The following is a 22,277-nucleotide window of genomic DNA, read 5'->3' as shown; positions in this document are numbered from 1 at the left end:
AGTCTCATTTATCCACACATTGTTTGTATCTATATTGTTTTTTCAATATTTTTTCTTGTATTTATGCACGCATTGCTACGTGTTGCCAAAGAAACCAATAAGGCACACAGACCTAGTCAAGCCGATTTTATGGCTTTTTGTCTGTGCCCCTGTCATCTGTACGTTTTATAGATACGAAAATAAAGAAATGAATAACATGACCTGATGCTGCATGCAGAAACTACAGCCAAGGTATTGGATAAAGAAAAAGGATACAAGCAAACACTTATGACCAATCCTTGTAGCTTGCTCGATCTATTCCTCATCTCTGCTTAGTTCCTCATTACCAATCGTGAACGATGCAAAATAACAAAATGTCTAGACATTGCCAAAGTTTTCCGCATTGCCTCATTGTAACTTGCATGCATGACAAAATCAATATAAACATTTTAGTGTGAACAAAGAATAGACTTTCTTCAATAGCTCATGCGCTTGGCAGTATAGCCCACTGCAGTAACATGTGTGTGTGTGTGTGTGTGTGTGTGTGTGTGTGCGTGTATATTTCTTATACTTTTACGTTTCAGTATAAGTTGCAGGGTGCACCTTGAGGCTGAAAGTTACAAAAAAGAAAGAGGAGAATTGTATTACATTATCAATGTATTACTGCTTGTTGCTGGGCTAGTTGGTTCATACCAATTGTAATGGGATGCTAAATAAAATGAAGCAAAACCAGGACAGAAAAGAGTGTCCTTGTTAAGAAGTTTATTCATTGCAGACATGTTCACATTTATAGGGAAAGTGCCAGCATGTGCAAATACATTTGTGCACCGCAGTTAGACCAACGGTGGAATGGCGAAAATGCATACTTATTGTAACGCATAATCAGATAATTGATGTTCAGTGCTGCACAGGCACACAGACATATTGATGATGCAAATGTTGGGTTTGTTTTTATTTAATATGCCTTCATTAGCTTGTGTGCTAAGGCATCTTTGCTTCGGCCGAATATGCTTCTGCTGCACATTCGGTTGAAGCAAAGATACTAGTCAATGACCGATTTTCTGGACGCCCGATTTTTCGGACATGCCCAACAAATTGGACGCCTTCGCAGCACCACCAGGCACCCCATAGAGTCAATGTATATGAGAACGTCTGAAATTTCGGACGCAAAAAACCTTCGCCATCCGATTTCCTGGAGGTCCGAAACGGTATTAGTCGAAGCCACCCCCGCCGCAATTTTGATTATCTCGCCACCTCAAACCGGCGCTCTCACAGGCAGCCGTAGCCACCACCGCAGCATCACTAGGCCTAGCTGCTTCGACATTCGCAACCAAGTTTCTTGCTGATCGGTGCCGTGTTTTTAATTGAAACAATTCGCCGCTGTTAGCAACTGCGCCGGCTCCACCTTTGCAATCATCGCCACTGGCTTCGAAGCTCGGAAAGCACGACGCGTTGCAACATGCCGATTTTTTAAAGTCAGCTTCGCCTCGGTACAGCACTGTTACGTAATGAAACATACACAAAGCATTGCGGTGAAGCGTACCAAGAGTGTGAAGGGGCAATTGTCACGGGACACGGTATTCCTTAATTATAGACACGTGCGCGCGCCGTCTCCTATCACAGTACGGGCACCTATACGCCTAATAAGTGTACTGGCAGGTCTTTAAAGTAATAAGTGTACTGGCAGGTCTTCAAAGCTATTTCGGACGTGTCTGTGGCGATCTGAGCCCTTGGGAGCTGTAAAAGGCATGCATATTTTTTTGACTGCCCGATTTTTTCGGACATTTTAGCGGCCCCCAGGAAATTTGAAAAATCGGACGTTGACTGTATTTCCGTCTGGCTCTAACTTCACTTCATTTCGCATCCGATAACACCGTAGTATGAAACTATTTTTTTGCTCAAATATGTCGTCAGCTCTCAGTTACCTTACTAAGCTGCTGAAAAAAGGCATAACAGGGAAAGTGAGCAGAAGAGCATCCCAGATAGAAAACATGTGAGCAGGAGACGCACATTTAAATTGCGGCACAAACCTTTTTTGGAAGCAACTGATATTGAAGGAAGACGTCTTCAGCTTGACTTTTGAATACACTTCTTGGACATCCAGAGATGCGGTTACATCCTCAGCTTCAAGCTGAAGCCAGACGTCTAGCATGGGTGCAAGAAAAAAAGTGGTTTAGTAGAAGGAACTCAAAGCGAAAGGTCCTATTAAGTAACATAATTTATCACACGAGAATATTTTCAGCCTTAAGGAACAATAACACCATCAAAATATTTTTCTTGTCTACTGGCAAGTGCGAATGACACATACTTTGGCCCTAGCACATCCAAAAATGCAGTTCTGTTTCATTGAAACAGGTGTTTTCTAAGTTATCAACTAATATTTCTCACAAACACGCTTTTGTTTTTTTCCTTATTGCATCGTGATTGCACCCATCATGTAACCTAACACATTCAACAATTGCACAAAATATTTTGCTTCTATGCTCAGTTACAAGCAATTCAAAAACAGGGTGCAGGTTTGTGCTAATTGGTTGGACATATTTCATTTCAATAGCCACATGATTTTTTGTAGTTTTCCTGTGAACCATATGAAAGCATCTGTTTCAAAAAGTATAAATGAAAGTCAGCGCCGTGTTTGTCCTTTCTCTTCATTGGTGCCCAAATGTTGCATTCGTGCTGTTAGTATAAACACTTCAAAAACTTGAATGAATATGATTATGCAAGTGTAAAAATCCTTGAAACTAGCATTGCTAATTGTAACGTCTAGGACGTAGCTTGTCTCTTTGTAGCAAACTCAAGTGAGAGCTGACAGACTTAAGTCATGTTCTTTTTTATGATAAGAGCTACGAAAATACTTCATATTAGTAGTTACATTCACATTGAGATACACTGCACAGATATACCAGGTGACAATTTTTCAGTTTTACAGAATTTTTAAAAATAGCCTGCTTCAGATAAAATTATTCATCCTTGAGCTGGGTTACTCAGAGAGGCGGACATTACTTGCATGAGAAGTCAAAACACATTCTCAGTGAATTAAAGCAAATCTCTAATTATAACTTGAATTAATTACTTTACGGCACATACAGTTAAACATCTATATAATAAAGTGGGTGAAATTCACAATTTGCTTCGTTATATTGAAATTTTGTTGAATTGAAATTCTACTTTTTATGCAATTAAGTACAATCACCGATCGATTTTTCTTACATGGAAAGGGGCCGCAGAATTTTCTGAGTTACTGGGCAATCGAAAAAAACAAATTTGAATGAGAAAACAATTCATTTTGATGAATTTGGGAGTCGGCAACGAGTGATACGGTTTCATACTACATCAACCATATCTTCACATCGGCGGTACAAGTTAAACGAAGCCAGCCACGCTTGCATGTGCACTCCGCCCCCACAGCAGATATTGTCACGCGCACTGGGACGACGCTATCATGAAAAGTGTGGGAAGCGGGGAGCAAACACTTTGCCTGTCTATCTTTCCAATGAGTCACCGAAACTCAAGATTATGCAACCTTCAATACTACAATGCGCAGGAGGACAGCTTACATGATGCCACGCTGTCTCAGCACGCACTCTTGGTACATGTGACAGATTACCTCGAAATTAGGTTGCACGGCTGCGTATGCGCTCAGCCTCGCTTACAGCCATGCACAGCCACAGCTAAGACATGGGCCAACTTACCCCCCACCCCCTCGTGTGCACTTGATCGGGTTACTGCGAGCTCGATCCCCCTCACCCTCTTTTCCTTTGGTCGCACGGGAAGGCAGTGCTCGTGAAGCCACCATTTTTCTTGTCTCACCCTCGCACACTTCCACTCACACCTAAAGCACAAAGTGCGCGGGGCACGATAGCATCTTATTGCAGTTGGACTTTATACGGAAAATTATGCGATTCCACTTCGGCGGTCACTCTTGTCATGCTTTGAGTGATTTGAGAGGTGCGTTTGCAAGCAGCCGCTTGTAAGTAAATCATTTGACCACCTGCATCCGCAGAAATTTTCATTTGTTGTCTCGGCATTTCTCTACAGTGAAAGCGAAATTTCGTTACCTTGAAATTGCATACAAACACACTTCATTATATTGAGGTTCTAAATACGTGGTGTTCTTTGCACAAGAGGTTATGAATAGTTAAATACTTCTTTATATAAAAAATTTCGTTCTATTGAAGTTTGTTATATCGAGGTTTAAATGCATTGCAATTTAAGAATTGTAGCTGGTGAGTTTGCAAGGCTTATCTACTTGAAACGGATTTCCAGAATGACGACAGTTTGGAGATGTGCGCCATCAAACTCGCCGTAAAAATGTAATGTTGTTCCACGTACTTTTTTTAACAAAGCACTCTTTCATACATTGAAGCACAAAAGTAACTGGGAGGCCCAATTATCTTGTCCCATACTTTGGAAATAATATCGAAATTGGAGCCTCTTTGCCAGCTCTGCCAGGAATTGAGAGGCAGCTCAATTGTTTGTATCATCCACCACAGCCCGAAAAGTTGTTCTCAACCTCCAAACTTTCACATGTTTTAAGCTAATGAACTTAGGCCAGGACTTATGAAAAATTTGTATCACCTTGAAATTCGTATCAGGCATGATCGTATCCCTGAAATTATACTGTACATGCAAATGTACCTGCAAAACTGTTTGTGACTACTTTCACTGCTCCTACGTCCCTCAGCGGCCGCAGCTGCTGCGTTAAACTAGCTTGGTTCAGAAATCAATCGACCTAATCTTTAATTAATAATTCCTCATGCTTTCCGCTTTTCTTTTTTTGCACTGTGATGCAGACTCAGAAAAGTGTCAAGACGACGTCCAGCAACTCACGTCTGGCCAACGGTCCCTCTCCACTCTTGCCAAAGAGGTTGACTCCAACCTTGGGCAACGTCCACTGGAACCAGAATGTCAGGGCAGGCACTTCGAGGGCAGCCTTGGTCACTGGACTGGCAGCCACAACAGGAGTTGTGACATTCTTCTCGCCCGACTCACTCAGGCTTAAGCTTCTGCCCAGGCCCTTCGGTGCCGAGGTCTGCCGGTGAATGGGTCTCAAGCCCATGGACTCGGTGACTCTGGCCCCTGGCTGGTGGAACCAAGCCATCGTGTTGGAAGCGTTTGAATGCATGGCCCCCAGGAACAGCAGAACCTGCCTAATTTCATTCAGCTGAAAGAACAAGAATGATGAATGTTAGAAGAGCAAAGGCCAAGGCTTAGAAAGCTTGAAAGAGGCATTATTGGTTGACACTCGTGATACATTCGACTGGTTCCCAATATGCTCCGACTCTCTTTGCAGCGACATGAAGCCCACTCGAGATTAGAGAAAGCTTGCCTGAGCTAAAGGATGCTTACTCATGAAAAAAAACGAAGGACAAAGTTCTTTTTTTCTCCAGCCTGAGCTGCCACGCTGAACCATTAGTATACGTCATGGATTTCAAAGCACTGTTGCATGTTTGGACCGCCTTGGCACAAGAAATGCCCTCAAAACCCAATAGGCTGAGTCCTAAATTCCTTTTAAATGTAAAGCACACCTTGTTATGATAAGCACACCTTATCGATAAACTATTAGCTAGTCCAGAGAAGACACTGTCCAAATCTCATGACATCACAATGAGCTAATGGAGTAACTTCAAACCTGTCTTTTTGTTTTAACATTTTTCTGACTTATCAAGACTCCAGCAGGACTGATGTTTCTACTCTCCTAGAAGTGTTATCTACAGTACAGCTAAACATAAGATTCGACGAAGACGGCAAAGAATGCCAATAGGATGACTACTGAAAGTGAACTAAATTTAATTTATGGGAGACGCTTGGTGAAATACAAAGAAAAATTCACAGATGATTATGATACTCCCTAATGCTAAATTTGAGCACAGCTCTATATGTCTCTTCATTTTGTTATATATTGGCCCACACGGGCAATCTGTATCATGCAGGACGTTGAAACGGAGCAAAGTGTGGTGCCACTGTTTCACTAATCTGGAGATCACGAGAGAAAGCTTATGGGTGACCTTCGGGCACAATTCACAGCAGCCGCCACTGACAGCCCTCCCAGACAATGCGCGCTACTCTGGCGCCATCTTGTAGCCACCATTGCCGCACTGCGCTTTTCCTCTCACCCTTTGCCATACCCTCCTCTACCACTTTCCTTCGCACGTCTTTCCTTCCCCATTGCGTTCTTTGTTTACTTTCATCTTTTGCTGTGCTCGTTCGCTTGGCTACAAGGGACAACGCCAACGCTCGTGGCAGGAATGAGTGGCTAAGAGCTGTGCTCTAAAACATAACAACCCTACTATCACAGGCCATGAAGATAGCAACGATTAGATATAAATAATACTGTGAGGATAAAACAGGAGTGAAAGACCAATGTGGACTGCCAGCAACATCTGACGATGACACAATGTATCGTTTTTATGGCATTACACTGGCTACTATGCTTACATACTGCATTAATTTAATATTAAAGTGCAGTACTCTCTTAAAGTGAACACCTAGCTGGTAATTAACACCAACATCACTGAAGAACTTCTCTTCTTCATTGAAAGAAAGAAATATGGCTGAAGGAAATTATTAGGCTGAAATCTATGCATTAAGGGCCCCTGAAACGATTCGGACAAATTTTGTAGACGCGTAGGGTACAGCTACAGTTAATCATTCACACCACATTTTGTTTGAAGCGTCTCGTATTAAGAGAGCTACAGACGATTACAAGTTATCCTCCTCCATAGCCATGCATTTTCTCCTCAACTTGTTCACCGAGTGATAGGGGCTAAGCTCTGCCTTCGCTGGCTCTGCGTCATGATGGCACGTCGTGTCGTCTACTTCCGGTTGTCTGCAAGCAATGCGCAAAGCCTCTCCAACCTCCGCCAGCAGCTTGGCTGTCGACCTCAAGTGAGAGCTATCGAAGCAGCGAGGAGTGATGTGTTCGAGCATTCTGTCGCAGTGCCGAGCGTGTCCGGTATTCCGGTAACCACAGGCAATATGGGCTTTTCGACGGATGGGTGGAGGCATAAACTCAAGCTGATGAAGGAGCTTTAGCGTAGACGTACATGATTGGCCTGATCGGTCTGCATGGCCCAGCCACCCAGTGGCATAGAGCTTAACCAGCCAAACAAAGAGCTAATATTGCCCTAACCAAGTGTAAAACATTTTAAACATTTACAAAAACAAGGTGTTCACAATTAAGCTCCGGAGGAAAAGTTACACCAGCAGCAAAGTAGAATAGACTTTGTTACAGCTACTGTGTTTGGTTGTGCTCTTGCACCAGGTGGCTGCACCGCGCAGACCATTCGCGTTTGCGCCTCTGCTCATCCTGTAAAACGGCACCATAACGGCACGGTCAAATGGCCAGGCCCAGCCTGCTTGCGCTTGCGTTTACCCCAGTACTGGACATGTGAAACACTATTGTGGTGTAATCCACTAGCGTAAAGTGATGGCTGAAAATGCGCAAATCCTGGCGCTGATCGGATAGCGACAGTCCAATGCGCTGCAGCCACTCCGCTCGTCTGCTGCCTTGCAGAGGGACTCAACGTTGCAGCTTGACATATTGCCAGTCGCAACGTTTGCAGCCCACAACGTAACAATGGCGAACCATGGCGCTTGCGAAAATAAAGATCGAGATCAACACTGACCGTGAAGCTCTCGTCAACACGGAGCACCTTGTAACACATGCAGATGACACTTGCTTTGTGCTGGAAATGCTTGAGTGTAGTGAGAAATTGTCCTTGTACATTTTATTTCGGTTACTTTCTTTTTATAGAAACAAATTAACTAATGTTACAACTATTACGAACAACATTTGTTCACCATAACGTTGGAAAAATTATCGATGATGCGCCCTGGGCAGCCAATCAGATAGCTCGCCCTACTAGCGTCATTAGGGCAATTTACATTAAATGGTCAGGGGCAGCTGAAAATTCAGCCGAGCAGTGTACTGTGATCGGCAGCGAAGTACATTTTTAATACCTTATAATAAATTACACGCTTTACGCAAAGCACTAAGATGCGTCAATTAATGATCAGAAGGACCTACTCTAACGACTCAGTACGTTTGTAGAAAATCATCAAAATCATTTCAGGGCCTCCTTAAATAATAGCCTGCAAGCTATCCATGCCAAGATTCTGCATTAATCTGTGGCGAAATAGTAAATGAGTGTTCGCTGTAACAGTGCACCATACTGTACCTACATTCTGGCAGGAATGAATGAAATGAAGATATGAAACAAAACACATCCTCTTCTGCTGCAACTTCTGCACAAACAAACCGCACCTGCTTCTTGGAAACGCTGAGATGGAAAGGCTCAACGTCAACGTGTATGCAGAGACCGAGCTGAGGCAGCCTAGGCTGAGATTCAGGGTTGTGGCTGGAGGTCAGCGCTACTGTGCACGACAGAGAAGCAGGCTTGAGCATGTGGCGGACATGCTGGTTGCAAGCTTCAAACGCTGCCCATGAACTCAGTTTCACGCACCACGGAAATCTCTCCCCTAAAAAGAAAAGAAAGAAGGGAAGCTTGAGTATGCGAATAAAAGGCAGCTGAATTTTATAATGTTCTCTGCGATTGTTTGCCCCTCCTTTATCTCATAAAGTATCAATTTTACATGATACTTTGGGGCACTGTCAACTCTTGTACAAGTGCTGCACCCCCCCCCCCCCCCACCATAGAGTTTTCAACAAAATTTACTAGTACTAGAGGGAACTCTGACGCTAGTGTCTATGGGAGCTGCAAGCATGGCAGTTCAGCCAGCATGAGAATGACGGGTAAGTGTGTAGATTTGCCTAAGCTTCTCCCTTCCGACTTCGAATGACTTTTATATTTTCTCAAATTAATTATGTTCAACAAAATGTTGCATTGTAAGTGCAACCATTTGCAATGAGTATTGCTTTGTGCAGAAAGTTATTTCTTTTATACTTTTAGAAAAATGTTGTTTCTTGGAAACTTAAAAAGATAAAGCACCGCTAATAACACCAAAAGAATGCTTGAAGTCAAAAGCAGGATGATTAGACAAATTCATGCACTACCTGCAATTCTCGCATGTGATGACTTTTGGGTGGTCCTGAAACCAGCATTCTTTAAGTAGAGGCGCGTATTCTCTGACAATCCCCTTCCCAGTTCTCAATCATAGTCAATGTGGCAGCCCATACTGCGGCACTTGCTGCACTTTTGTTTTCTCTGCAGACCACAGATCAATGAACACCGTGCTGCAGATTACCTACTGTGCATGGTATGCAAAAAGCATCGTCAGTGGTGGCATCATATGTCAGTAGACGTTGATGGCAACGTGGCCGTACAATTTGAAACAAGTGATTGACAAACAAGATGCTGGCCGTGACGTATTTCCAATGTCAAGAATAAGTTTGGTCGTGCTGCTGATTTTGTAAAAAAAAAAAGGAAAGAAAGTAAGAGAGAGAGAGACAGGGGGGAGGGGCAGCCTTGCAAGTGTGCTGCGATGGTTTGTCGCACAATTTAAGTGGGCAGAAGATACATTTGAGCACTTGTACCCTGTTAGCATTATGGGGGTAGATAATATGGGGACTAATGTTCCAGTTGACTCTGTTAATGCAGGATTCATTGAAGATTACAGTTTAGTGACGCTTCATTGTAGGAAGATAAGAAAATATTTTATTGTGGCAAGAATTCCATTGTGTCCGTTAAAACATGCTGGCGGGCTAATTGGTTCGAATCCATGATAGAGTGTGTAAGCGCAACTGCATATGCAGTCGATGCGTATGCTCCCCTATGTCGCGTAGTGCTTAAGCAGGAAGGGTAAAAACGCATCAAAGGGAAGCAGTACCACTGCTAGAGCAAGGAAAGTTGCTGTAGTATCATACATTCGTAGCATTTCACATAACCTCAGAACAATAGCGGCAAAGTCAGAGGTGGACATGGTTTTCTCTGCCCCTGAGCATATACAGAAGCTATGCAAAAAGGTTAATTCAGAGAACAAAAGGAATGCATATCCTACTCAACATCGAAAAAAATTTGTAACCTGCACTCATAACGTTGTCTAGGCCATTCCACTTTCATGCGGAAGAATGTATATTGGTCAAACTGGCAGATGCATCAATGAGAGACTAAAATAGCATCAATATAACATCACTACGGTAATCTTGGGTCATTTGGGCATTCAGTGCCGAGATTGTTTCTGCAAACCCATGTTTGAAAGTACTTCTATTTTGTATAGGACTCATTGCAGGATGACAAGGGAGATTGTGGAGGCCCATGAAATTGAAAAATTAGAGGAAAGGTGCGTGAGCAAGCCATCAGTGTCGCTATCTGGAAAGGAGATAGGATTCCTCTGTTTATAGTAGTAACCATTGCAGCGTATGTTTTCACCATGCCTAGGCCACATGTACGGTTTATCGACATGCACCACTGAATGTTCTTTTTCTTTTTTTGCTGTCTCGTTTCTACTCATACGGTATATATTTATTGATGCGTGCGAAAATAAAATTTACAGTTGAAAGTGTAGCGCTGTCTCTGTGTATCTGTTTCTTTCTACGTCCTCATTCAGCTGCGCTTACACGCTCCATGCATTGTGTCGGGCTTTAGTTATCACATGGTTCGACTGTAGATGCTGACACACTGCTCAAACCATTAACCCCTCAGCCAACAAAGATGTTCTTTCTTTACCCAAGCTGAGAAAGCCTAACTGTTTAAAAAGGTAAGCACACGTACCGGACGCACTGTCATGTGGCTCAGTCGAGCCAGCAGCGGCCTGCTTGGGTCGAGAGTCAGCGGAAACAACATTCACAGCTGGCAACAGTGTGCATACCACAGTGCCTTCAGAACCTCCTTTCAGCACACGACGCCACTGCAGCAGTATGCTGGGTAAGGGCTCCACTGAGCCTGGCTGTCGCTGCTGCCTCGGAAACGCAAGCAGCAGGGGCAAGCGAGGGAACAGCACACAGATGTTGGCGATGTCCGCCTGAAAGGAACACAGAGACAAAAGGGAGGGTCAACCTTCGTGCAGACTCTCATGCCTGCCTGACAAACAGCCAACCCCTACTAAGAAAACAATGGCATATACTATAGCTGAACACTGTCTCTATGGTCTTATTGCATGCTTTTTGAATACGTAGAGGCCTGCCTGTGTTTAATGAAAGCTGCAGCTGCTTTTGAGCATGAAGCAATCCACCTTTTCCATGTTCCTGAGCTGCCCTCTGCCACACGCCGCTAGAAACATTTTGGAAGGGTGCCGGGGCTTTCGCCAGTTGATTTGTGTACCTGCGTCCATGTTGAGTGTGCGTTGGTTGTATGTTTTGTGGATCGCGATGAATTAATAATGGCATCTCCAGGCCAGCATTTCGCTCCTGGAAGTTATATAACACTCATTGACTACTGTGTCATCAGGCCTGAATGCGCTGTTCTGCTAATAGCGTGGCCAATAAAGACACGCCGCGTTCCATCTGCCAACGCGGCTGCCTTGGAGTTTGGTGTCGCTGATGTCTGCTGTTGCACCTCGCTTTTTGTATTCCTTTTACGCAATCATAAGACATTTCACATATTCAAGAAGCCTTCAAATGCAACCTTTCACGTCGTATGCCAAAGCGGTGCATTTGCTTACATCGACATCAACAGCCACAGATGGTTGTTAGCTTCGGATATTGTGGAAACAGCACCTCACTGTTGTAATCGCACCGCTGGCACGAGTTGTTGGAACCTCAGTGCTGACGCCCGTTGTTGCAAATGGGTCGCAAGCCCCAAGGGTAGCGTTGGCCTGGCGGCCTGGGGCACTGGAAGCATCCGAAGGTCCCGGCAAAGCATGAGTCGACTGGTAACAGAACAACTGGTTTATTCTAACATCGCAAAAGAGCGGCCGGTCAGGTCGACCGAAGTGGAGAGACGGGAGTGCACGTTACTCAACAGAAGAAATCGGAGCCTCTCTCTTGGCGTCCGGGGGCAGCTGCTCTTATAGTCTCGGCGTCGCGGGCAAGAAGGAAGGTCACGGGGGAGACCACGTGACGGCGGGGCACGGACGAGCTGAGATACATGTTGAGACGAGTGTAGTGACTCAACCGCCGGCCGGGCGCCGGACAGACCTCCTCGCTTCACACTTGGGGAGCTCCTCTCCCCGGCTGCCGCGCTTTGACAAGCGTGGGCACACACACACACACGCACACACGAAGACACGTGGCACTGAAACACGCCTGGACGCGCTTGGCGGGGAGGCTTGCGGCAGCTCCGAACGGGCCAAAATGTCCGCCGCTTTGAAGGAAGCCCCGGCGTCCGTTGCATCCGCGCCGGCTATACCGCGCGTCGTAGGCGAAACGTAACAGACCGCCCCGCCGGGGGAAGGAGATCCCGATGGTCAGGGGACTGCATCCGCTGTCCGGAGGGATGTTGCTCGATGATGCACATAACCGAAGTCGGGCGTCCGTCGGCGTTTCTTGAGCGCAGCGCACAGAGAAGGCCTCGTTCTCTCGTTCAGGTTCACACAGGACACTGCAATGTGACTTCGGGAGAGTTGACATTTTTGTTCTCGTTCCCGGCAAGCGTTAGAACTACGCCGAAAGTCAACCGCTCAGTCAGCAAGCACGGCACAACCCCCACTAAGCCCTGCCAGGCTCTTTCCCCTTTTATACTACTGCCTAGTTCCTTACAGTAGTTTAGCAGCACTCAGAATGCGTCCACAAATTGGAAAATTGCACTAGAAAGCACGTCATCACTTTGAAACACTAAACAAAAGCAATATGTTAAATATCCTGCCTCAGGAAGAAAAACATCAGTAACAAACAATTTTGAGGCTGATTCCCACGTTAGGGGCTTCGACTTAAGCCATCGGCGTTACCGTTGAGACTCCCCTTTTTGTAACGCACCTCAAAGGAATATTGTTGCAAAGCGAGGCTCCAGCGCAGGAGGCGGCCATTTGTGGAAGAGATAGTCTGCAGCCATTGGAGAGGGCAGTGATCCGTCTCGAAGCATGCGAAGCGGAGAACGCAGCGAGCGACCGTACACTAGCTCAGCTGGCGAAAACCCCGTAGCCGCATGCGGCGCGGTCCTTAATGCAAACTTCACCCCAGGCAGACACAGCTCCCAGTCAGTTTGATGTTCAAAACACAATGCTCTCAACACGCGCTTCATGACGGAGTGGAGCTTCTCAACGGAATTCGACTGGGGGTGGTGCACTGAGCTGTGTAACAGCTTTACCCCGCACCTTTCGAGAAAGGCTGTCGTCAAAGCGCTAGTAAACACTGTGCCCTGATCTGATTGGATTTCCGCAGGAAAACCAACTCGCGCAAATATGGACAGTAGTGCATTGACTATCTCAACTGAGCTGAGTTCTTTAAGCGGCACTGCTTCAGGGAACTTTGTCGCTGGGCAGATCACAGTCAAAATGTGTCTGTACCCCGTGGCTGTTACCGGCAGAGGTCCCACTGTATCAATAACGAGCCGTCTAAAAGGCTCCGTAATGATAGGTACCAACTTCAACGGCGCCCTCGATTTGTCCCCTGGTTTGCCCACCCGCTGACAGGTGTCACATGTCTTCACAAAGTGGTCTGCGTCCCGAAAACACCCTGGCCAATAGTACTCCTGCAAGAGACGGTCCTTAGTTTTCTTCACTCCTAGGTGTCCGGACCACGAACCCCCATGCGACAAGCGCAACAGATCCTGACGATAGCATTGAGGCACGATCAGCTGATCGAACTCCACTCCCCTGCGGTCTAGATACTTCCGGTACAGGACCCCACCTCTTTCCACAAAGCGAGCATTTTTCTTGGCGATACCTTCCTTGACAATGCAGCGGATGTTTTCTAGGCTGCCATCCTTCTTTTGCTCGGCTATCAAAGCCGACCGGCTGACTTTTAGCAACCTATTAAGTCCATCTGACGTAGGCGCGATGAGCAAATCTGCAGATAGCTCTTCTAACTTTCCCGCATCGGGAATTTCCTCTCCAGTATCTGGTGCCTTTAACGCTACAGGCTCAATTTTATTCAGTTGGGGCGTGCTCTGAATATCAGCTTGCTGCGCCTCTGACCCTTTTTCATTGTTCGACAACGTCGGTCCCGCAACTACCGCCTTTGCAGCGAGCTCCCGAACCTTCGATCTGGTTAAGGCCTGAACGCTAGCCTCACCAAACAAAAGCCCCTTCTCGCGCAGGAGGTGATCGGACCTGTTCGAAAATAGGTACGGGTACTGGGGGGGCAGCATAGATGACACTGCCGCCTCCGTCTCAAGCGCTCCGAAAGGTCCTTCAATCAGCACTTTTGCTACGGGCAGACACACGCTATGAGCTTCCACTGCTTGCTTGATCCATGCGCACTCGCCCGTGAACATATCGGGTTCTACGTAAGAGGGGTGAACTACATCCATTGTAGCTGCGGAATCGCGAAGCACTCGGCACTCTTTCCCGTTCACGAGGAGGTCTCGCATGTAAGGCTCGAGAAGCTTCATGTTCTCGTCAGTGCTGCATAAAGACAAAAACACGACTTTTGTTTTTGTTTCTGGACACTGCGCCGAAAAGTGACCCGGCTTCTGACACGTATAACACACGCGCACTTGCCTCGTCTCGAACCGCTTTCTGCGTTCGGCTTCGGTTGCCGCCGTCTCCTTACGTTCGGTCGGACTGCTTTCACTCGCATCCGCACTACGTGTGTCCCCCTTTGCTCTCATGGGCGTGAACTTTGGCCTCTCAAACTTGGAGCCAAATTCACCCTTTTGACCGTCCTTAGCTCCGCGAGCCCGACGCGTCACAAACTCCTCGGCTAGCTCAGCGGCTCGAGCCACCGTACTAACGTCTGGCCTATCCAAGACCCAGTACCGCACGTTCTCAGGTAACCGACTATAAAACTGTTCTAGCCCGAAACACTGCAGAACTTTCTCGTGGTCACCAAACGCTTTCTCTTCTTTGAGCCACTCCTGCATGTTTGACATAAGCCTGTAGGCAAACTCTGTATATGACTCACTTTTGCCTTTCTCATTTTCCCGAAACTTCCGACGGAACGCCTCCGCGGACAGCCTGTACTTTTTTAGCAGACTCGATTTCACTTGGTCGAAATCCTCTGCCTCCTCTCTCTTCAAGCGAGCGACTACGTCGGCCGCCTCGCCGGGTAACAAAGTGAGCAAGCGCTGTGGCCACGTTTCCCGAGAGAACCCCTGCTTCTCGCACGTTCGCTCAAAGTTAACCAGGAACAAACCAATGTCCTCTCCAAGCTTAAACGGCCGCATCAGGTCAGTCATTTTGAACGATACTCGTTCTCCTGCACCGTGTGCCTGACTTCCATTACGAGCGCGTTCCATCTCTACCTCGAGACGCTTCATTTCCAAAGCGTGTTGACGGTCGCGCTCTTCTTTTTCTTTTTGTTCTTTTCGTTCGCGCTCCTGTTTCTGTTCTTTAAGTTCGCGCTCCTGTTTCTCTTTTTGCTCTTGAAGTTCGCGCTCCTGTCTCTCTTTCTGTTCTTTAAGTTCGCGCTCCTGTCTTTTTGCCCGCTCCTCAATGGTCTCAAGGCATTCTGACAGCTCGTCATCCTCAGCTTCTAACTCGAGAATAGCCCTTAGCAGTTCTGGTTTTCTGAGTTTGTCTGAGACATCCAGACCCAACTCTCTTGCAAGCTCCAGCAATATCGGTTTGCGCAACGACTTCAAATCCATGGCTGCTCTGAATGCTGCTTTCTCTACTGCCTACTATTGTCTTGCCGCAATGTAACCCGGCAGCAACGACAACCACAATTACCAGCTCTGTTTCTGACACTAACAAAAGCCTGGCAAAACTCAGTAGAAGAAAGTCCCGCACTCACCAAACCTCGCAGCCAAGAATTCAGCGCAGTCGTTCCGCTGCAGGCAACCAGTCATCACACAGGGCTCGTTGCACTGCTCCCGGATGGTCGTTGTGCTGCTCAGCATACAGTCAACTGCATCTCTTCGCTGCTGGCCTCCGTTGTCGCGATCTCACCGCTACCAGCCAGTTGTTGGAATCTCAGTGCTGGCACGAGTTGTTACAAACTCAGCGCTGACGCCCGTTATTGCAAACGGGTCGCAAGCCCCAAGGGTAGCGTTGGCCTGGCGGCCTGGGGCACTGGAAGCATCCGAAGGTCCCGGCAAAGCATGAGTCGACTGGTAACAGAACAACTGGTTTATTCTAACATCGCAAAAGAGCGGGCGGTCAGGTCGACCGAAGTGAGAGACGGGAGAGCACGTAACTCGACAGAAGAAATCGGAGCCTCTCTCTTGGCGTCCGGGGGCAGCTGCTCTTATAGTCTCGGCGTCGCGGGCAAGAAGGAAGGTCACGGGGGAGACCACGTGACGGCGGGGCACGGACGAGCTGAGATACATGTTGAGACGAGTGTAGTGACTCAACCGCCGGCCGGGCGCCGGACAGACCTCCTCGCTTCACACTTGGGGAGCTCCTCTCCCCGGCTGCCGCGCTTTGACAAGCGTGGGCACACACACACACACGCACACACGAAGACACGTGGCACTGAAACACGCCTGGACGCGCTTGGCGGGGAGGCTTGCGGCAGCTCCGAACGGGCCAAAATGTCCGCCGCTTTGAAGGAAGCCCCGGCGTCCGTTGCATCCGCGCCGGCTATACCGCGCGTCGTAGGCGAAACGTAACATCACCGATATGAAATAATGTCAAAACATAGCAAAACATACATATCTGCGCATATGAGCCTTGTTGTTCCACCCGGAGACCAGTCAATATGAGCGGCCGAGTCACTTAAACAATGGCAACTGTGATCCAGACACATATATTACGGGCTGTTATTACTGATTCTTGTTTTCATCATGCTTACAGTTTATGCGTGCCATAAAGTATCATTAGAGAAAACTATGCTCGGCATGAGCACTCACTTATAGGCCGTGTAATTCTCTCGCGAAACGTGGATGCCATCGCCGACACTTTTGGTAACTGAGCAAGGTTGTTTATGCTTCTGTACCAAATGCACTGTCTCTTGTTTCTCGTTTGACTAAGAGGTAAACTGTTCTTCTCTTGAATAAAAAAACGTGTCAACTTAACAACACATACAGACACACCCATCTACGTAGCGAATGCGATCGGCAGCCTTCGGGAACGGTGACCTACATACACATGTTGGTGCAGTGCTGTGCCGCTTGCCACTTATTGTGGATGCGCCATGCGAAACGAGCAATAGTTGATATCTAATTACTGTATTGCCACAACTGAACTCTAGGAGCAGTTTCCGTCATCGTAATTGCTCATGTTCAAGTTCAGATCAATTGGTAATCGGTGCACGAACTCGACGGGGCCAGGCCTAACCCAACTTTCGCTAAACAGCATCAACATTAGCTCAAACTTCATGTGCACGACTTGACAAGGCTGAAGCTTGGGAATTTCAACTTCAAAGGCATGTTTCGACTCAAGGCAGTACGGTTATCACGTTGTCGCTTCAACGGCCAATCGCGTGGGGTTCAGTCGGGCGATCGTGGTCCGCACGCTCATTTTGTCCATGCTGTCGACAAGCAAGTTCGTCGCGCAACAACTCGCGCCCGTCGGTTGCGTCGTTGTCGGCCTATTAAGATAGAATGGTCTCAGTGACACACTGTGCAGCATAGTTGGCGTCAGCGTCTTGTCGGTCTCGTATCGACCCAGTGTTACCACACCTGAAGCCAGACACGTGCTGCCACCACCAGCAGGAGAGGGCTGACGCTGCAAGAAGACTTCGTCAGCAACGATATTTTTAAAGTGTCACCCAAATGCAACGCAGGGACTTATAGATAAATTTGCTGGGTATCAATGCAAGATGGCAACTACATGGTTCCCAGTGCAGTCTGGGCGAAGCACTGGCTGCTTTCTGTTTTACAGTCGCACATTTTTTTTTCAGGGGACTTTCCCCCGGTATCAGGCCGTGCACACGTCCCTTACAAAACCTTTTGCGGCTAATCCGTTAGGGCAGGGCGCATGCGCCGTCGTGCCATGAAAAAGGCAGATTGTCATCGAGTTGCTCCATTGGCAAGCAATTCACTCCAAGCGGCAGTGGTGTCTTTTGTTTCTTTTTGTTGGTGAAAAGCTCAACAAATTAAAATTTTATAGGGCACCATGCATGATGTCAACGATAGTAAGGCTAGGGCATGATGTGGTATTCATGCATGCACATTTTACTCTTGTGCAGTAAAACCTTGTTAAACCGTACCTACTTAAACAGTAGTCTCATTTTAAAAGTAGTAAAGTCAAATCCCTGACTCGGCGGCCATTGAACATAATGTGTTTTGTATCCACATAAACCGTACTAGTTTACTGCGTACATATAGGTTAAAACGTAATGTTTGCACTTTTCATAGTGCAATCACGGCGGTAGGTCGGCCAGGCAGAAGAACGAGCCTCAGAGATCGGAACGACCTCCAAGTGCAAACACAGAGGGAGCTTGGAAGGGTGAAGCCACATTGACATCAGCATCATTTCAGCACAGAACCGAGTGGCACCAAGTGGTGGCCTGTGTTGTGGCATCGTGCACGCTAGAACTTATGTCATGCCGAAGCTCGGACAAAGAAGGGGCGCTCAGCATAAATGAAAAATTGGACATTGTTTGTGCCATCGAACGTGGCACAAAGTTGGCACTGCCACGCGAGAGGGATCTATTGTTGACTACAGTGTGTGGCATTTGGTATGCGAAAGAGAAGATGCTTGGCAGTGCTGCTGGGACTACAAAAAGATGTCGGTTACGAGGTTCGACTTTTCGAGGTTCGACTTTTCGCCATTGTTGCCTCTGTTACTGCCAAGAGCATCTTATGCATACATCCTATGTAATGCTTAGGAATCTCAATTCCGAATCATAAAGCGTAACAGTAGTTTGGCTCACGCAGGCTAAACCAGTGGTTTGGATATGGTAGGCCTCTAACAGTTCACGTGCGGTTTTGTTCTCACTTCTGTCTAGAATCCTGACATTAAAGAACAGTGGTTCACAGTCGGGATAAGGCCTGCAATACGCAACAAGTGCGCGGTTGTATTCTTCTTTAAAATATTTGTGTGCTTTCTCGTTCAGTCGTTGATGCAGTGCCCAGTTTGCCCTATGTAGCACTTGCCACAACTGAGCAAAATCAGATAAACCACTCAAGTGGAGCAATGCGCGGAACATTCGTAGCGTCACCTGTGATTTGGGGGCCAGTCTCAGGCCAGCTTGTTCGGGGCGGAGAAGACCACAGGTACTCCATACCTGTTCACCACCTTCTTAAGGTTGTGACTAACCCTGTGAAGGTACAGAACCACTTGTGCCTTTTTTCAAGCGTTACGCTCGACTTCATTGCCCACCTTAGGCTTTTTGTTGCCTTTCAGTTTCCCCCACTGACATCAACACCGAGCGAGGGTAGCAGGCTTTTAAAGGCCGCTCAATCTGATTGTCAAAACTAGTCTTGATCCTATGAATACACAATTTTTTAAGTGCAGGCCCCAGGCAGGTTGTTGCAATCCCTCGTTTAATAATTTTCGAGTGGGTGGAATTGTATGGTAACAGCTCTTTTGTGGTTCGTGGTGAGTAGCGCCAACAAACACGTTGTTTTATAAACGTCATATTTAAATCTAAAAACTGCTTCACTTTGTCAACCAGAATCTCAGGGGTAAAAGATAGGCCTGTGAGGGTACTGGGCCTACACCAGCTGGTGTAGAGTCATAGGCACGAGACAGTAGGCAACTATGTGGAGTAGAAGGCACGGGACGGTAGGCAACGGTGTGTGGCGTTGAGGGAGATGATGGAAGGCGTGTGTGCGCGACAACGAACTGAGTGAGTGAAGTAATCGGCGGAGCAAGCTGTGTGTGGTGCAGCAGGACAGAACGCAGACTGCATCTGTGTGCGTGCGCCGAGGATTTCCTGAAATAAAGAACGTACTTGACAGGCCATTGCCGTGAAGTTTAAAAAGGCTTAAAACCATGCTGATTCCATCATTGCCAGTTGAAGAACACTGTTCGTCCAGAAACCACCAGGATGCTTCAATCGCAAAGTGGATTAAAAACCTAGCTTCAGAAGAAGCGAGAAAAACTTCAACACAAAGGAACCCAGATAGGTCCTCAACAACGAAAGCTTCTGAAGAGGCTCCTTTCCCATCAGCACTTTGGAAAGACTGATAAGTTCATCAACCAGCAGCAATTTTCACTTGCTTGTAGCAGAAATTTTCACTGCCACAATCACAGGTTAAAAGATATGAGCAGGATGAAATTTTGTGCCAAAAAGAAGATCCGTGGGAGCGGTGGTGTAAGCATGACGCCTGCTAATGGCTTGGCTTGCTAAGAGATACTTGCTGATACCAGACACTAGTGTGTCCTGTGAGTGGCTCTATTCGGTGTCTGAAGAAACTGTAGCATGGAGGTGGGTGTTGCTGCTCCCTGAACATGTCGAGCAGTTATGCTTCCTTCATGACAACTTTAAATAACTGCAGTTATGATACCGTCAAGTAAAAGTGTTGTACTAAAGAATTTTGTTGACCACAAAGCATAATTTTCCTGTACATCATTTGCTGTGCAATAAACTTGCATTTTTTTTTTTTCGTACCTCTGGTTGGTCAAAAAAATTACACTATTGCAAAAACAATAGCATTCATCTTCGAAAAATATTCAGTTTGATTCGTCCTTGGTTTTGATTATTCAAACTGACTTCTAAATTGAAAATTTGATATTAGTACATCCTTACTTAAGGTACACCACTCAATGTTAAATTTGAATTTTATTTTTTCGCTTTGCTCTTCTGCATTTTGGCAAATGCAAAACTGTCACAATTAGCAAGAAACACTGATGCAGTACCTGCTTGATGAAACCGAAACAGAGAGACATTATCAAACTCTGCCAAACTGCTTGGTGCAATAACGAATGTGCAAAAGTTACACTCTTGTAGCTTTCCCTTCATTGCAACAGAAATTTGTCTGCAATGATAGCCGGTATGTAAGCGTGGTGGCTGCCTACACTACCTGAACAGAGAAGTTCTTCAGGTGCAGATAGGTACTGTACAGCCAGCTGTGGAATCCTTTGGGCTGCTCTGGTGCCTTGCTGGAAGTGGATGCCTCACTGTTAGTCCGCAGTAGTCTTCGCGGACCCACTAGGTCCGGCGGGGACACCAGACTGGTGGTGGTGCTCTTCTGACTGCCACTGGCCGAGCCTTTACCCTCTGCACCACCAAAAAACGAAGAAAGACACAGGTTACTGCATTAGTATGTCGGCAAACGAACCCTGATATCTCCGTCCCTAAACTGATGGACCTTCTGCCCGCTAAATATTTGCAAAGCCATGACACCTTGGCCTGTTTAACCTGACACTGTTGCTGAAAACGATTCACTAAATTGACTGAAGGGCCTCTAAAGGACATCTGACATTGTGAAAATATTTGAAATAACCACATGCGTTGTGCACTGTATGCCATGACAATCATCTTTAGCAATCATGGCAGCACTACGTGCTGCAGGGTAGTGACAGATTCCAATAAACAATCCCGTGCTCTTCTCTGGGCTGTTTCACATGCCACGACACGAGCAGGGTCAAGCTGTTAACTGGTCAATCTATGAGTGGCATTATTTCTGATCTCTCTGCTAGCATGACTTTGCCATCCGGTTGCATGCCCACTCGTTCTCATCAGGCCACTTGCCTGGCCGTGCGCCATCACCTGATTTCATCTCGTGTAGCATGTTTTGTACTGTATGTATGGTGGCAACAGTGGGTAGCCATTAACTTAAGTAATGAGACGGTGTTTTCAAACATGAAAAGTGCGCTAATGTGCTGCTCAGTATGATATATAGTGTAAACAAGTCTTCTAGAGAGGTACAGGGCAAAAAGGAGAGAGTGCCTGCGGGGATGATAGCAACGACAAATGAGAAACAGATGTGTTTGTGCAGCCATTCATCAAACGACTGCAACTTTGCTATCGCGGCATCGTTTTGAAAAATTCTTGTGGCTGTATGTTCATGTTAGATTGGTACACAGCTGCCACTTTTTATCAAATATTCACACTCAGGGTGGTTTAAGGGCCTTCTAAGAAAAAAAAACGTTTGACAATAGCTTGCTTCTGTGTGTCACCTACTGCTTGCTGAACCATGTGCATTGTAGCTGTGCAGGATGCTGGTCAGGGTTGTGGCAGAGGATTCCTGTATGTAAAGAATCATTTCACATTTTCCCAGCATCGTCTGACAACGTTTCATTATCTTATATCTTTGCCATTACTCAACATTTTAAGAAAGGTTCTTGATTTCTTGAAAGGGAATGCTTTCTGGAAGGCAACTTACAACGGCCAGTATGCAAGACCAACTCCCTATACAGCCAAGCCAGGAGAGGACATCCTAGTAGCGTCAGTCAGATGAAAACATCATAGAAATAGTAATGCAGTTGCATACTGGTAAAGTTGAATGAGTCGACAGTCAAGATGG

At 46.5% G+C, this 22,277-nt stretch overlaps 1 protein-coding gene across 2 annotated transcripts in view; it reads right to left on the bottom strand.

Moving 5' to 3' along the window:
• The window catches only part of Vps13B (vacuolar protein sorting 13B), a 144,544-nt gene that overhangs the window by 90,876 nt on the left and 31,391 nt on the right, over positions 1-22,277 (bottom strand). For both annotated transcript variants that reach the window (XM_050180286.3, XM_055071753.2), the window contains exons 16-20: positions 20,832-21,028; positions 10,653-10,902; positions 8,246-8,460; positions 4,810-5,143; positions 2,010-2,124 (exon numbers count right to left, since the gene is read on the bottom strand). In XM_050180286.3, coding sequence (XP_050036243.2) covers positions 2,010-2,124; positions 4,810-5,143; positions 8,246-8,460; positions 10,653-10,902; positions 20,832-21,028 — 1,111 coding nt within the window. The remainder of the gene's footprint in view (positions 1-2,009; positions 2,125-4,809; positions 5,144-8,245; positions 8,461-10,652; positions 10,903-20,831; positions 21,029-22,277) is intronic.

This window comes from Dermacentor andersoni, chromosome 7 (assembly GCF_023375885.2).
Source record: "Dermacentor andersoni chromosome 7, qqDerAnde1_hic_scaffold, whole genome shotgun sequence".
NCBI classification, from domain to species: domain Eukaryota; kingdom Metazoa; phylum Arthropoda; class Arachnida; order Ixodida; family Ixodidae; genus Dermacentor; species Dermacentor andersoni.
This window is presented reverse-complemented; position numbering and strand designations above follow the sequence as displayed.